This window comes from Schistocerca americana, chromosome 9 (assembly GCF_021461395.2).
Source record: "Schistocerca americana isolate TAMUIC-IGC-003095 chromosome 9, iqSchAmer2.1, whole genome shotgun sequence".
In the NCBI taxonomy this organism is placed as follows: domain Eukaryota; kingdom Metazoa; phylum Arthropoda; class Insecta; order Orthoptera; family Acrididae; genus Schistocerca; species Schistocerca americana.
In genome coordinates this window covers 108,371,549-108,385,888 of record NC_060127.1, presented here as the reverse complement: position 1 = coordinate 108,385,888, position 14,340 = coordinate 108,371,549, and the positions used below count along the sequence as shown (strand labels likewise).

The 14,340-nt window shown below is 40.1% G+C and overlaps 1 protein-coding gene across 1 annotated transcript in view; it reads left to right on the top strand.

The window, feature by feature from the left end:
* LOC124550959 (REST corepressor 3) overlaps positions 1–14,340 on the top strand; it is a 63,867-nt gene that overhangs the window by 9,189 nt on the left and 40,338 nt on the right. Inside the window, exons 4-5 of the mRNA XM_047125774.1 lie at positions 7,301–7,515; positions 8,908–9,081. Of these exons, the coding sequence (XP_046981730.1) occupies positions 7,301–7,515; positions 8,908–9,081 (389 nt within the window). The remainder of the gene's footprint in view (positions 1–7,300; positions 7,516–8,907; positions 9,082–14,340) is intronic.

Here is a 14,340-nt window from a genome sequence, read left to right as displayed (position 1 = left end):
GAAACATTCCTCACACACAAATAAAGAAAAGATGTTATGTGGATACGTGTCCGGAAATGCTTAATTTCCATGTTAGAGCTCATTTTAGTTTCGTCCACCTATGCTCAATGGAGCACGTTATCATGATTTCATACGGGATACTCTACCTGTGCTGCTAGAACATGTGCCTTTACAAGTACGACACAACATGTGGTTCATGCACGATTGAGCTCCTGCACATTTCAGTCGAAGTGATCGTACGCTTTTCAACAACAGATTCGGTGACTGCTGGATTGGTAGAGGTGGACCAATTCCGTGGCCTCCACGCTCTCCTGACTTCAACCCTCTTGACTTTCATTTATGGGGGCATTTGAAAGCTCTTGTCTAACAACCCCGGTACCAAATGTAGAGACTCTTCGTGCTCGTATTGTGGACGGCTGTGATACAATACGACATTCTCCAGGGCTGCATCAGCGCATCAGGGATTCCATGCGACTGAGGGTGGATGCATGTATCCTCGCTAACTGAGGACATTTTGAACATTTCCTGTAAGAAAGTGTTTGAAGTCACGCTGGTACATTCTGTTGCTGTGTGTTTCCATTCCATGATTAATATGATTTGAAGAGAAGTAATAAAATGAGCTCTAACATTGAAAGTAAGCGTTTCCGGACACATGTCCACATAACATAATTTCTTTCTTTGTGTGTGAGGAATTTTTCCTGAAAGTTTAGCCGTACGTTTTTGTAACACCCTGTATATATATATTTGAATGAATAGTTAAAAACTGCAACAATTGAGTTTTTAAGTAATAATTGACTCTGGGTGCAACTCAGTGCAATAGCTCAGAACTGCATGCTCATTGAACAGATGACTCAAAACAAAGGAACTGAAAACCTTATCAAACATCTATCGCACAAGTAGGAGGCTACCTCAAAAAAGAAGTAAAGGGGGAGATTCAGGACGCAGTGAGTACTACCAGAAAGTGTTTTGCAATATTGAAACTCAACTCTGAAGATACAATTGATGCAAACACGAAAATTAGTAAAGAGGTTAAAAATGCTTTCAAAGAGGTCAATCAGGAGGCAAACGACGGCAACACACAAAGATGAGTGGTGCCAGCTACAGGTGTAAACCATGAAGTAACACAGCCTATGTCAAGGGAAAACAACAGTGCAACGCCATCTGTCAACACAAACTGCAGTCAAAAGAGCTGCAGACTGAGAGCGCAGCGGAGAAAGAGAGAACCATCTGATGCCAACGCTACACAGTGTCCCTCAGCTGCTAACAGTATCTATTGGGGAAGCCCAGAAACACCTTACAATCAAATGTCTAGTAGGAAGAATAGGGGACAGAGTCTCTAGTCACATACAAACTTTGATGCACTCCCTCACAGCCAACATAAAAGAGATGATTGCAGAGGAAGTAAAAAATTTAGCACATGAGGGATCAGAATGCCACCAGAGGCTGGCAACACCACAACTGTCAGAGGCCAGTTGGCCAGTCGTAAAGAGAGGAATACAATGAGGACCGCTGTTCCCTCACCGGCAGAAGTGGTCAGTTATAGAGAGAGAAGTCCAGATAGGAATGCCACGCTGTCACTGGTGGAGGGTGAGGAAGAAAAAGAAGATAATGAAGGAAGGAGAAGACACAGGGAATGACATCAGGAGGGGAGAGGAAACAATGAATGTCCATTCGTGTGAGGGATGATGAACCTAACAGGATTGGGGCTTCGAGCAAGAGAGTGAACTGCATGGCTTTATGTGGGCGAACTCCATCAAGACACCACAAAGGAGGAAATCAACAGACACCTCAAGGTACTGGGAATAGCAGGAGAAATCAAGTGTGATGAGCTGGAAACATAGGGCCGCCTAAAGGCCTTCAAAATTGGGGTGCCTTTTGGCTGCCGCGAACGAGCCATATAGCCAGAACTGTGGCCAACATGAGTGCTGGTGTGACAGTACCTTTTTCGGAGTAAGGGACCTGAAGCCACCAGGTTGTAACACCATTCACAACAGACTCAGATTAAAAGCATTAAACTGGAATATTGGAGGCCTTAGCACAGCAATAGCGTGCGTCCAAGATAATTTCTTTAGACCTTATGATATAGTGTTCCTGATGGAAATGTTCCTTACAAATGACTGTAACAAAGTAAACACGCATTACGCGATCAATGTTATGGCGGAACAAGGCCCCAAGGGCAGACCGAAGGGCGGCATTACATGTCTCATCAAAAACATTTCTCGCCCTTCTCAGTCTCCCACAAATCAAGACGCTCTCTAGTCGTAAGGACCGCCATCTGTGTTCTTACGTGTGTGTACTTTCAGCCTTAGTAACAGCAGTAAATATTCTAGAGGAAATCAGTTTGTGCTTGGATACTACCACTCTGGATGACCCAGTCATATTGACAGGAGACCTGAATTGCTGTGTGGACACCCCTTCACGAAAAGCAACAGATGTCATGAACTACTTGAAAGAGGATGGCTTTGCACTTGTCAATAACAAAACAACCCACATTTATTTCTGTCATAATGGTGCAAGCACAGTTGACCTCGTGTTTGTGATCTCCAAACTTAAATCACTAGAACTATGCATCATCCTGGAAGTGGAATGGAAACACCTACCAGTGGAAACATCGCTACAACTAGAGAACACAGTAAAAAAGAGGCCAAAAAATCCAGTCAAGCTAAGCAGAAAGGCAGACATATCAGCACTTGGCAGTGTCGACGTCAGTACAATAGTGTATCATGGATAGGGCGACTCATCCTAAAGACAACTCGCACAGTAGACATCACAAAACGGAAAGCTAAATCAGGGTTCAACAAGGAATGTTACGAAGGTGGACAGAAAGTCATCAATACCATGCATATAGCCAGAAGAACTCAAATCGCGGGATGATTCGAACCGCTATGGCAAGCTGAGGGGAGAGTCTATGAGGGGCGTTTGAAAAGTCCGTGCAAAAATAAAAATTACTTACGTGTTTGGGTAAACTTTTTTTATTTTTTGACATAGTATCCTTTTAGGCTTATACACTTCGCCCAATGCTGTTCTAATTTGTTGATCCCTTCCGAATAATAGGATTTGTCCAAGTCTGCAAAATAGCTATTAGTTGCTGCAATCACCTCCTCGTTGGAATAAAATCTTTGTCCCGCCAGCCATTTCTTCAAATTGGGGAACAAATAGTAGTCTGAGGGAGCCAAGTCTGGAGAATAGGGGAGGGGTTTCAAAAGAATTGGAATCCTATTTCCATTAATTTTGCGACCACAACTGCTGAGGTGTGTGCTGATGCATTGTCATGATGGAAAAGGACTTTTTTGTGGTCCAATCGCCGGAGTTTTTCTTGCAGCTCGGTTTTCAGATGGTCCAATAACGATGAATAATATTCACCTGTAATAGTTTTATCCTTTTCCAGATAGTCGATCAGGATTATCCCTTTCGAATCCCAAAAGACAGTCACCATAACCTTTCTGGCCGAAGGAATGGTCTTCGCCTCTTTTGGTGCAGATTCTCCCTTGGTAACCCATTGTTCAGGTTCTTGTTTGGTCTCAGGAGCATAGTAATGTACCCATGTTTCATCCACAGTGATGAAACGATGCTTTAAGTCCTGCAGATCTTCCTGAACAGCTGCAAACCATCCTCGCAACACTTCACATGATTCCGTTCTTCGTCAGGCGTGAGCAATCGAGGAACACATCTTACAGATAGCTTTCTCATGTCAAAATGTTTTTGCAAAATATTATGTACCCGTTCATTTGAGATGCCCACAGCACTAGCAATCTCACACACCTTAACTCTTCTGTCATCCATCACCATATCACGGATTTTATCAATGATTTGTGGAGTCGTAACCTCCACGGGACGTCCAGAATGTTCAACATCATTTGTGCCCTTATGGCCACTCCGAAAATTTTGAAACCACTTATGAACTGTTCTAAGCGAAGGTGCAGAGTCACTGCAATGTTTATCAAGCTTCCCTTTAGTCTCCTGAGGCATTTTGCCTTTCATAAATTAATGTTTAATCACCACACGAAATTCTTTTTCGTGTATTTTTTGACAGTCACTTGACTTCCTTGATTCACATGAATGCCAAACACAAAGAAATAGACCAATATGGCTGAAACTTGGTGTGAGTTCTTTCAAAAAATGCTACTAACTAAACGTGACCTCGATGCGCACCAGTGGTGCCATCTCTCGGACTTTGCACGGACTTTTCAAATGTCCCTCGTAAACCAAGATTAAGGAGGCGCAAAGGATATTGTGGGAGGAAGAGGAAAAATGTCTAATAGAATCAGGGAGACAGAGACCGTATAAGGTTCTTCAGTCGAAGCAACCAAAATTCCCAGGGAACATCCCAATGGAAGTGTGGGAAAGACATAAGCTCAATCCTTCAGGCTAACGACACATGCCCGCCAGCAAGAAGCCCCACAGCGACTCCAGCCCCTATGCAGGAGATTGAATTCTTCACAGAAGAAAAATAATCCACACAATTATGAGCAAGAAGAAAAATAAAGCATTTGGCCCAGAAAACATCTGTGATGAGCACCTGAAAACTACGCTCCCTGTACTAGTGATTCCACTCACAGCGCTCCTCAGTGAGTGCCTGAAATGAGGAATTGTACCGGATCAGTGGAAACATTCAAAGGTGCTAATGTTGTACAAGGGGAAAGGTAACACGGCTGACCCAAATGTGTACAGGGGCACTGCACTAGAGAACACGCTGTTCAAGATCTTTGCAACACTATTGTGCAAGCGTCTGAGAGATATTGATGTGAAACTCCCCAGTTCACAGTTTGGTTTCAGATGTGGGAGATCAACGACACAAGCTGTACACTGTGTCCAAACTGATATAGAAATGGCCTTAGCCAACCGAGGGAGAAATCTTCATGCAATTTTCATAGACTATGCCAAGGGGTTAGACACAATCAATAGATCCATTCTAATGAAGAAACTGGAAACCGCTTTAGGTCCAAGATATTACCGGTTGCCAATCGTTAAGAGTTCTTCTCACTTACAACTGGGTGGAAATACATGATGGTATATATAAGTCCAGCCTGATAGAGCAAACAGTTGGGAGTGTTACAAGGTGACCCACTGAGCCCCTTACTCTTCATCTTAGCTACAGCAGACATCATTGAAACAATAAAAGCCGACAATGTAAACCTGCTCGTGTGTGCACACAAAATGGCATTAACCTCAGTTTCTGAGGATAATCTGCAGAAAAACTTCAACCAGTGAGTGTACTGGGCACAAAAAAACGATCTATCCTTGAATGAATGAAGAAAAGGTAGTCTCCATGACTAAGAATAATAATAGTAAATAGAGAATAATTCCTGTACTTTTACGTACTAAATAGCCAGTTTGACTGCCATAAATCTACTATTAAAACAAAGGAACTGGAGATGGTTCAGTACATGTAGTGGCAATAAAACAGTGTTCTCAATATTTGTTCCTAGGGAAATCCAGCGTCGCCAACTTCAGCAATTTATTGGTGACATGGTAGTCATGAATTAACAACTTCAATATTTCTTTACAATGACATTTTTTCCCATAATTTCTACAAATTGATTCTTTTTGTGTGACATAATGGAATATTTATAATAATATTGTAAATTTTTCGAAGGTATCTATGAGGGAGCAATACCTTAAAAAATTATAATGTCCATGCATGGATTTTGTTTAAAAGAAATTATTTACAGTTTTTTCTGAGATATAGATGATGGACAGTCACTACAAGTAGCCGGACTATAAAAATATAAACCTTCCTCCTTAACTTAAAATCATCAAGCTTCCACTGCAAAAACTGTAGGAACTATTGCATTTTTAAATTATAAAGGAGCTCATCTATGAAAGCCTGAATTCATGAATCTATACAACTTCTTTTTATCATAATTGAAAAAGTAATTGACCTGCAACATTTACGTTTTATAAATGTGAATATATCTAGGTAAACTTCCACAACCCAAAATTTCAAGGTTTTGCGTGACGGTGGGTGTCATTCCCTAAAATATCTGGATGATTTGACATGGAATGACCTGTGAGCAACATGTACAAAACAGGTGAGTTAATTTTTCTGAGGTATTTTTGGCTGGACTCCTTTGTGCTTTCCAGCCATGTTAGTGTCGTTATCATAAGATTGCCCTCTGCAGCATTTCATGCTCATCCCATCTTGTTCTTCTTTTGACTAAGACATTCTTCTGTTTTGGCTCTAACTATGAAAAGTCAGTTAAACTTTCCACATCTTTTGTGTCATTTAACTTGACATAGCGAACTACTTCAATAATCTGCTCCTTGCGACTGGTATCTGGAGTGCAGTCAAACATTGAGGAAAAGTATTTAGCATGTAAAAATCTTTAATTAATTATATCCTGATTTATTTTATTGGCAATTGTAAAATTTTTGAAAAATACTTAATGTGCCCTTGTGGTGTTCAGTATTGGGGGCGGGGGGGGCACTATAGTGTGATATAAGGTTATTAATATTTAGAAATTTTGTCACTCTGGACCACCAAAATCAACAACTTCTTTTGTTCCTCAAAATGGACTCCTTGCTTTGCTAGGAAAAGAATCGCATCAACAACAAAGTACAGCAGTGCTCTCAAACGAGGTTCCTCCCCGCCTTTCTTTTTTATTTTTTTATTCTGGTCCTATAACTCTGTATGAATGCCCTCATTTCTGAGAGAAGACTCTAGATTCTTCCATGAGTAAAAACAAAGTGTATGGTTCGGAGAATTTTCATGGACAGGCAATTTTTCACTTAAGCTTTTTCCAGTTAACCATCCCTTCCTCTTTAGTTAAGAACGATTTTGATTCAGAATCTGACCTAAGTGAGAAAATAACCTGCAGGGTATTGTAACATCTTTTGACACCAGTGTTTATTTGAATTGTGGCCTTCTCTGTAGCTTTTACTGATGTCAGAATTGCATCCATTTTCTCCTTTCATATTTATAAAATAATGTCTCAATGTAAGGAAAACTCTTTGGCCGTGTACCAGGATTGTTATAGTCAAATTCAAACTAAGAAGTTTCATTCTTTTGGTGAAGACCGCCTGATGTTCCAGGAACTGATTTTTTCTTATTTCACTGTGTCCTGCTACTTCTAATTGGAACATGAATGTGTCTCGTCATGTGGTCAAATTAGTCCCTGCAGTGGCTGGGTAACCACTTCGCCCTGCAGAGTAATATAATCTTTCATGACAGGGAGATAAATAGTAATGGGTTTTGTTGTGATACTGAGAGAGAGAGAGAGAGAGAGAGAGAGAGAGAGATTCTGCCCTGCATGTAATTTCATCTGTGAGATCATCAGGAAAATATTTTATTCTTTTACAGTGGATGAGTATATTTCCCTCGCTAAGGAGAAGTATGGCTACAATGGAGAACAAGCTCTGGGAATGCTGTTTTGGCACAAGCATGACCTTGAACGAGCCATCCTTGACCTGGCAAATTTCACACCGTTTCCAGATGAGTGGACAGTGGAGGACAAAGTGCTCTTTGAGCAGGCCTTTCAGTTTCACGGAAAGAGTTTCCACCGCATCCGGCAGATGGTGAGTATTTGTACTAGCTATCATTTCACATTTCAAGGCATTTAAAGGTGTTGTTCATGGCTAAGTGCTCCAGCAGCTGTGATAAAACTTTTTGCTGTTGTGTTTCACGAAGGCAATATTTATTAGACTTAGGAGCAAGAATTGTCTATTAAAATTTGGCAATATATACTGCTAAGGGACAGTACTTTTAAACATTCATTTAACTATTCTTAATATCTCCAAATTTTGAGTTCAAAACTGGCTTCCTTTTTTTCTTACATTTTACAAATAAAAGAATTATCTTCTTCTTATTTGTTGTATTGGCATACCTTTCTATTCAGTCCCAGTTTTTTTCAGATATAACGTTAATGGGCTAGAATGGCTCCGTAGTTTTCTAAAATAAATTACAGAGTCATCTTTTATTTTTCTCCCATTCAGATTCCAAGGTTCATAACATTCGTTATTTGTTTTGTTACTTACTAGAGACAATTAGAAGCATCAAACAACTTATCAGCTGCTAAGTTTCTTGATATAAGGATCATTGTGTTCACTGCAATCACCACCTCAGGATGTGCTCCTAAATCCAGCATTATAGTTAAGCTCAAATGTAGTCGTATTGCAACTCATTAACATGGTCATCTCTACTGTGGCACACTATTTTCGTCAACATCAGAAATATTGACTAAACTGAAATGGGTGGAAACAGCTTCGCCAACATCCAACAGATTTTTTTAAACAAGTGCCTGCGGGTACTGCATGGCAACATGTTTTTTTCTCTCTTGTCCCCAGATTAAAACGACAAAATTGTGTGCCATTTGTCTATAGAACAAAAAACAAATGCTATCAGTTGGTAAATTATGGGTAAAATAAATGCCAAGTTGGCAGTAAGTTTACACATACAGTGCAACAACTCGAAACCCTAGTCAGTAATAGGACTTTTTTTTTCATCTGTATAAATGCAGATCAAATTTCCAAACTTCACATAGGCAGTAAGGTTTCCATTTATTGTTGGTGCAGAATGAATTTTAATTCTGCGAAGATTAATCCTGATTAAAGGAAGATTATTACAGCAGATTTATTTTATTCTTTCAAAACTTTGTTGCTCCTTGAAATTTTGTACTTTTAATCTCACACAGGTTTCCAGGGCTTGAGTACAGATGTGAAGAGAGGTATTGCAGTTTGTGTACTGTAGATGAGCAAAATAATCACTACAGCATAACATAGAGTTCTTTATTAGTAAATGTTTTACACGACCTCTTGCCATAACTGCAGCAAGTGTTTGTGTCGCCAAAGTGTCAAGTCAGTAACAGCATTTTATCTTCTTCATGTCCTGCACAATATTTTTGTCACCAGATCTGATGAATTGTATTTCTTTATACTGCCAATGTTCCAGAGTAATTCTTTTCCTTACAGTTGCCTGACAAGACAATTGCGAGCCTCGTCCGCTACTACTATTCCTGGAAGAAGACTCGCAGTCGTACCAGCCTCATGGATCGGCAGGCTCGCAAGCTGGCAGCACACCGAGAGGAGGGCAGTGAGGGGGGCTCGGAGTTGGGCTCCAACACGGACTCAGACTCTGACGATAAGGTACGTTCTGTGGAGCAGTGGTAGAAAATGTACCAGGACTTCCCTGTCGCAAACGACACTGTTGGTAACTCCTGGCTTGTGCACTGGTGATTGTATGTCCATCTAACAGCTTGTTGTTTTCAGTATGTCAGAGAGCAACGGTTGGCAAAGGGATTTCCCTGCCATACCTCGTACTACTGCTGCACTAAATGGAACATTCTCCCTGGAAAAATAGAGAAATGTGTTATGTAACATCAAACATTTTCTAACCACTTGGTGCAAGTGCTGTCTGAGCTCTACATTCACAGTTTGCATATTAAGTTTAGTAACAGGTATTCTAGTGACTGCTCTCACAAATTGTTTTCTCTGCACATGGGCCTGTTTGAGTCTGGTGCATATTCAAATGCCTCTGCTGAACTAAAATCTTTGTGTAATCCCTAGGTATTGCATAGTTTTTTTTTGGGGGGGGGGGGGGACTTATATATGTGGCAAGAGCCATTTGAGCTTCTGACAAGCTATTCAGTTTTAAAAATCATATTTGTTTCTTCCTCTAGCTTTCTACCTTGCCCCACATCTATTTTAAAGTACAGTTCTGAGTGGCTAAATCTTGGTCCCAAGTGTCTTCTTTCTTGCTGCTATTTTTACAGAAATCCATTTGATTCCAAAGCTAAACTTTTAAATGTGTCAGCTTGTTCTTGGTTTATAAAATAGTAATTATGCTCTTTCTTGTTTGCAAACCTAAAAATTAATTTGCTGTGTTTCTAGAAATATGCTCTTTTAAGTGGTCACTGGCTACAGTCTAGCACAATGGCAATGTGTGTCAGAATGATTTTCCTTTGAGGCATGTCCTGGCAGTTCATTAGTTCTGTGTAACTAGTGGGAAGTAAGAAAAGTGCTGAAATTGAAACTTTTCTTTTTATGGGTCGCTCTTCTGTGGTGGCAGTTATTTATTACATTTGCAATTACACTCCAGCATGAAACAAAAGTCAAGAAGGTCACAATAGAATAATTTTCCTGTTCCACATGAAAATTAAAAAAAATTCACATGCCGGTTAAACTAGATACAGGCATCTTGCTGGCTACAGGATGTATACACCCTAGAAAATCATTGAAAAATCGGGAATCTTTTTCATCTGGGGAAAACCTGTGGTTTTTTTATTGTTTTAGTTTCCAGTTAAATTTTTGCAATTTTTTTCTGGCAAGAACTGATAATCTAAAAATGATTTTGCATCAGCCTGCTACTGCAGAATAATACTGCAGCCATAAAACATTAATGAGTAAATTACACCAAAATAAAGCTTTAGTTGCAAAGAAAATGTGCCATTTACTACAGCAAAACACAATGCACACACAAGCATCTGCCGAGCAGCAAAATGTGACAGACTTAATGACGAAGACTTTGCGGTACTTTGTAACAGCAAACTGCTTTTGATGGGTGTGACATCACAGCTGTTCACATTTGTAACAGGACACAGGAAAATATTGTGAATGGGTTTTGAGAAGCATTACTTTCAAAGTAAATTGCATTTTACACAAGGTGAATTATGTTACGTATGAGAATGTGCAATGAATTTCTTAAATCGCAGAAAGACCATCCATTTATACCATTATTTAAATTTTACTGAGACGATTGTGTTTGATGTATCTTAAGGGGTAACATACACTAAAAGAGCAATATTATGTGTGAAAGCTTTTCGTGTAGTTATGCCATATGTATATTAATTTAAACCATTAACTTTTCCTAATGGTATGTTTGTGCTACTTAACAGTGATGCTGATGTTGACAGACTAGATCAAGTGCCCTATTCTCTGAATATCTGCTGTCATTGGCTGGCTTGATCACATCATGCAAGCTATGATTGGCTGACAAAAGCACATTGCAATCTCGATTTCAGTGCTTCGGAAGATAAGATTCTGTATTTGGTGGAATTTGTATTTATACTTTTATTACAGGAAAATATGCAGTTTACATGTTGCCACGCATCAGAGATATTTCCAAACTGTATTAGTTTTTGCTGTGTTTCATTTCCTAAAGTGCTGGAAAGTTCTACTCTGGTTTTAGAACCAGTACCATTCAAAGGATTGATAAATTTTTCAGCTCTGATGGCAAATACATTGTTTCTTAACATGGGTGAAGTGTGTTTTCACCAGGGAAAACTGTATTTTTACCAGAAAATCTAGGAAAAATATGATTTTTTTCTTGTCTGCTTATATGCCCTGTGGATAATAACACAGGTGACAGTACACTCTCTCTCTCTCTCTCTCTCTCTCTCTCTCTCTCACGCACACACACACACACACACACACACACACACACACACACACAAACGCGTTTGTAGCGCAACCAAAGGTTCAAATTCAGGTTAGGTTGATAGATTCAGATTGGTTGTAAGCTGATAAAGCCAATGAATGTGTTATTATGATCAACTCAGCTCAGCTACATTTGCTGAACAGTTGAAGTAGGTATTCAGAATAAACTCAGTGGTCGAAGGGAGTTATATATATCTAACATGTCTTTGTAGTTTCATTTTGGCAGTGTCTTGTGTGCAGCAAATTTATTTTTTGTGATGGTTTATGGAATGCCCCGCCCTTTTTTCTTGTAAATTGAAGTCTGTGATTAGAGTGCTGGGTGGAAGCAAATTTGTAAAGGATTTGCTTTCACCCAGTGCTGTTAATCACTTTGTCTGCCCACTACTTTCTGATTGGCTGCTTACAACCAGCTGCTGCCACCACACTTGTGTGCACTGTAACTGATTGAGACTCTTATCCTGTGGTCACCAGTATCTCGTGCAAGAGATTCAGGTTTGGCCACCAAAACTCCTCATCTACATTCTCTAGAACTTCTCTTAGTATTATAAAAGGTGTATTTATAACGTTTGTTAGATGATTCTGTGTAGTATCATAACATAACAAGCTTTTGTTGAAAGTGTTGTAGCTGTTTGATGAAATGGACTCATATTCAGTCATTCTGTTAGGTCTGGTGAGGGGGTGGCAGGATTGATGGGTGGTTAAGGATCTACAGTATGTTTATGTTGGCTAGAGATCCTAAATTGTAATTTGTTTATGATGCTGCTCTTTTTATGGATTTTATCATGTATGCTGACAGTAGAATATTTATTATATGAAAACTTATTTGTTATTAAACCTAATAGATTACCCATGTGTGTTGAATGTCATGACTTCTCCTTTGTTCAAATGTCTCACAACACTGCTTTGCTTTATCATCTTTCCGCCAAGCTTGTGTGTTTAATAATGTATGGAGGGGTACTGTTAAAACTGTGCATATTTGGTTGAATCTTAATCTCAATGCCGTTGGTGTATTATACTATTTACCTTGTATAGTATTTGTGGTTGTCACTCTTCCTCATATGTACATAATCCTCTCTAGCAATTTCCATTGATCAAAATGTAACTTTAAGTGCCCTTCCTCATTAAATTGTTAATGTTATAATTTGGTTAGTTATGTTATTTTACATGTGATGACCTGTTCCGCTTGCATCAACAACTTTGCGGGTTATTTACACTGAAGAGCCAAAGAAACAGGTGCACCTGCCTAAAATCTTGTAGGCCCCCCCCCCCCCCCCCCCCCCCCACGAGCACGCAGAACTGCCGCAACACGACATGGCATGGAGTCGACTAATGTCTGAAGTAGTGCTGGAGGGAACTGATACCATGAATACTGCAGGGCTGGGCCATAAATCTGTAAGAGTACAAGCAATGGCGTGGAGATCTCTTCTGAATAGCAAATTGCAGGGAATCCCAGATATACGTGATAATGTTCATGTCTGGGGAGTTTGGTGGCGAGCAGAAGTGTTAAAACTCAGAGAGTTTTCCTGGAGCCACTCTGTAGCAATTCTGGACATGTGGGGTGTCCTATTGTCCTGCTGGGATTGCCCAAGTCTGTTGGAATGCACAATGGACATGAATGGCTGCAGGTGATCAGACAGGATGCTTACATGCGTGTCAACTGTCAGAGTCGTATCTAGGAGTATCAGAGGTCTCATATCAGTCCAACTGCACACACCCCACACCATTACAGAGCCTCTAACAGCTTATATGCAGGGTCCATGGATTCATAAGGTTGTCTCCATATTCATACCTGTCCATCTCTGACACAATTTGAAACGAGACTCGTCCGACCAGGCAACATGTTTCCAGCCATCAACAGTACAATGTCGGCATTGACAGGCCCAGGTGAGGTATAAAGCTTTGTGTCGTGCAGTCATCAAGGGTACGCGACTGAGCCTTTGGATCCAAAGGCCCATATTGATGTTGTTTCATTGAATGGTTTGCATGCTTACACTTCTTGATGTCCTGGCATTGAAATCTGCGGCAATTTGCAGAAGGGTTGCACTTCTGTCACGTTGAACAATTCTGTTCAATTCTTGTTGGTCCTGTTCTTGTAGGATCTTTTTCTGGGCGCAGCAATGTCAGAGATTTGACGTTTTACCGGATTCATGGTATTTATGGTACACTCGTGAAATGGTCGTTGGGAAAATCCTCACTTCATCGCTACCTCAGAGGGGCTGTCTCCCATTGCTCGTGCGCCGACTGTAACACCACGTTCAAACCCACTTTAATCTTGATAACCTGGTAGTTTAGCAGCAGTAACTGATCTAACGACTGCACTAGACTCTTGTCGTCTTATGTAGGCATTGCCGACTGTAGCATCATATTCTGCTTCTTTACATATCTCTGTATTCTGAATACGCATGCCTATACCAGTTTCTTTGGCACTTCAGTGTATATAGCGCTCTCTCTCTCTCTCTCTCTCTCTCTCTCTCTCTCTCTGTCTCTCTCATATATCCATCATAGAAATATTTCCAACAGATAAGAAAAATTGGTGGATAATACCAATTGTCTTAGAAGACTTGCTGTCAATGAAACTGCATCTTCTGTACTAACTGTGCAGAAGTTTACTGTCTTATATGTAGAACTTTGACCAATCTTGCAAAACTGCTGGAGGTTTGAAAGTAAGTTCTTTGATGTTCAGTTATGGGTTTGTAATTCAGTTTTTCATTTTTCACACATTTGCACGGCTACTGGCACTATACTCTTAGATTAGCAGTATTAAGTATGCCTGGAGTGGGCAGAAAACCCACATGAAGCACTCGATTGGTGTGAAAAATCGCAGAATGGAAACAGTCGAAAGTGAAATTGGAGAACAGTCAAAGTGGGGGTGAGATTCTTTGTCTGAAGTGTGTCATACAATTTTTTTTCAGTTTCATAATTGAAGTTTAGTACTTTTTACTTGACTGCTAGTGATTTCTATCAACTCAC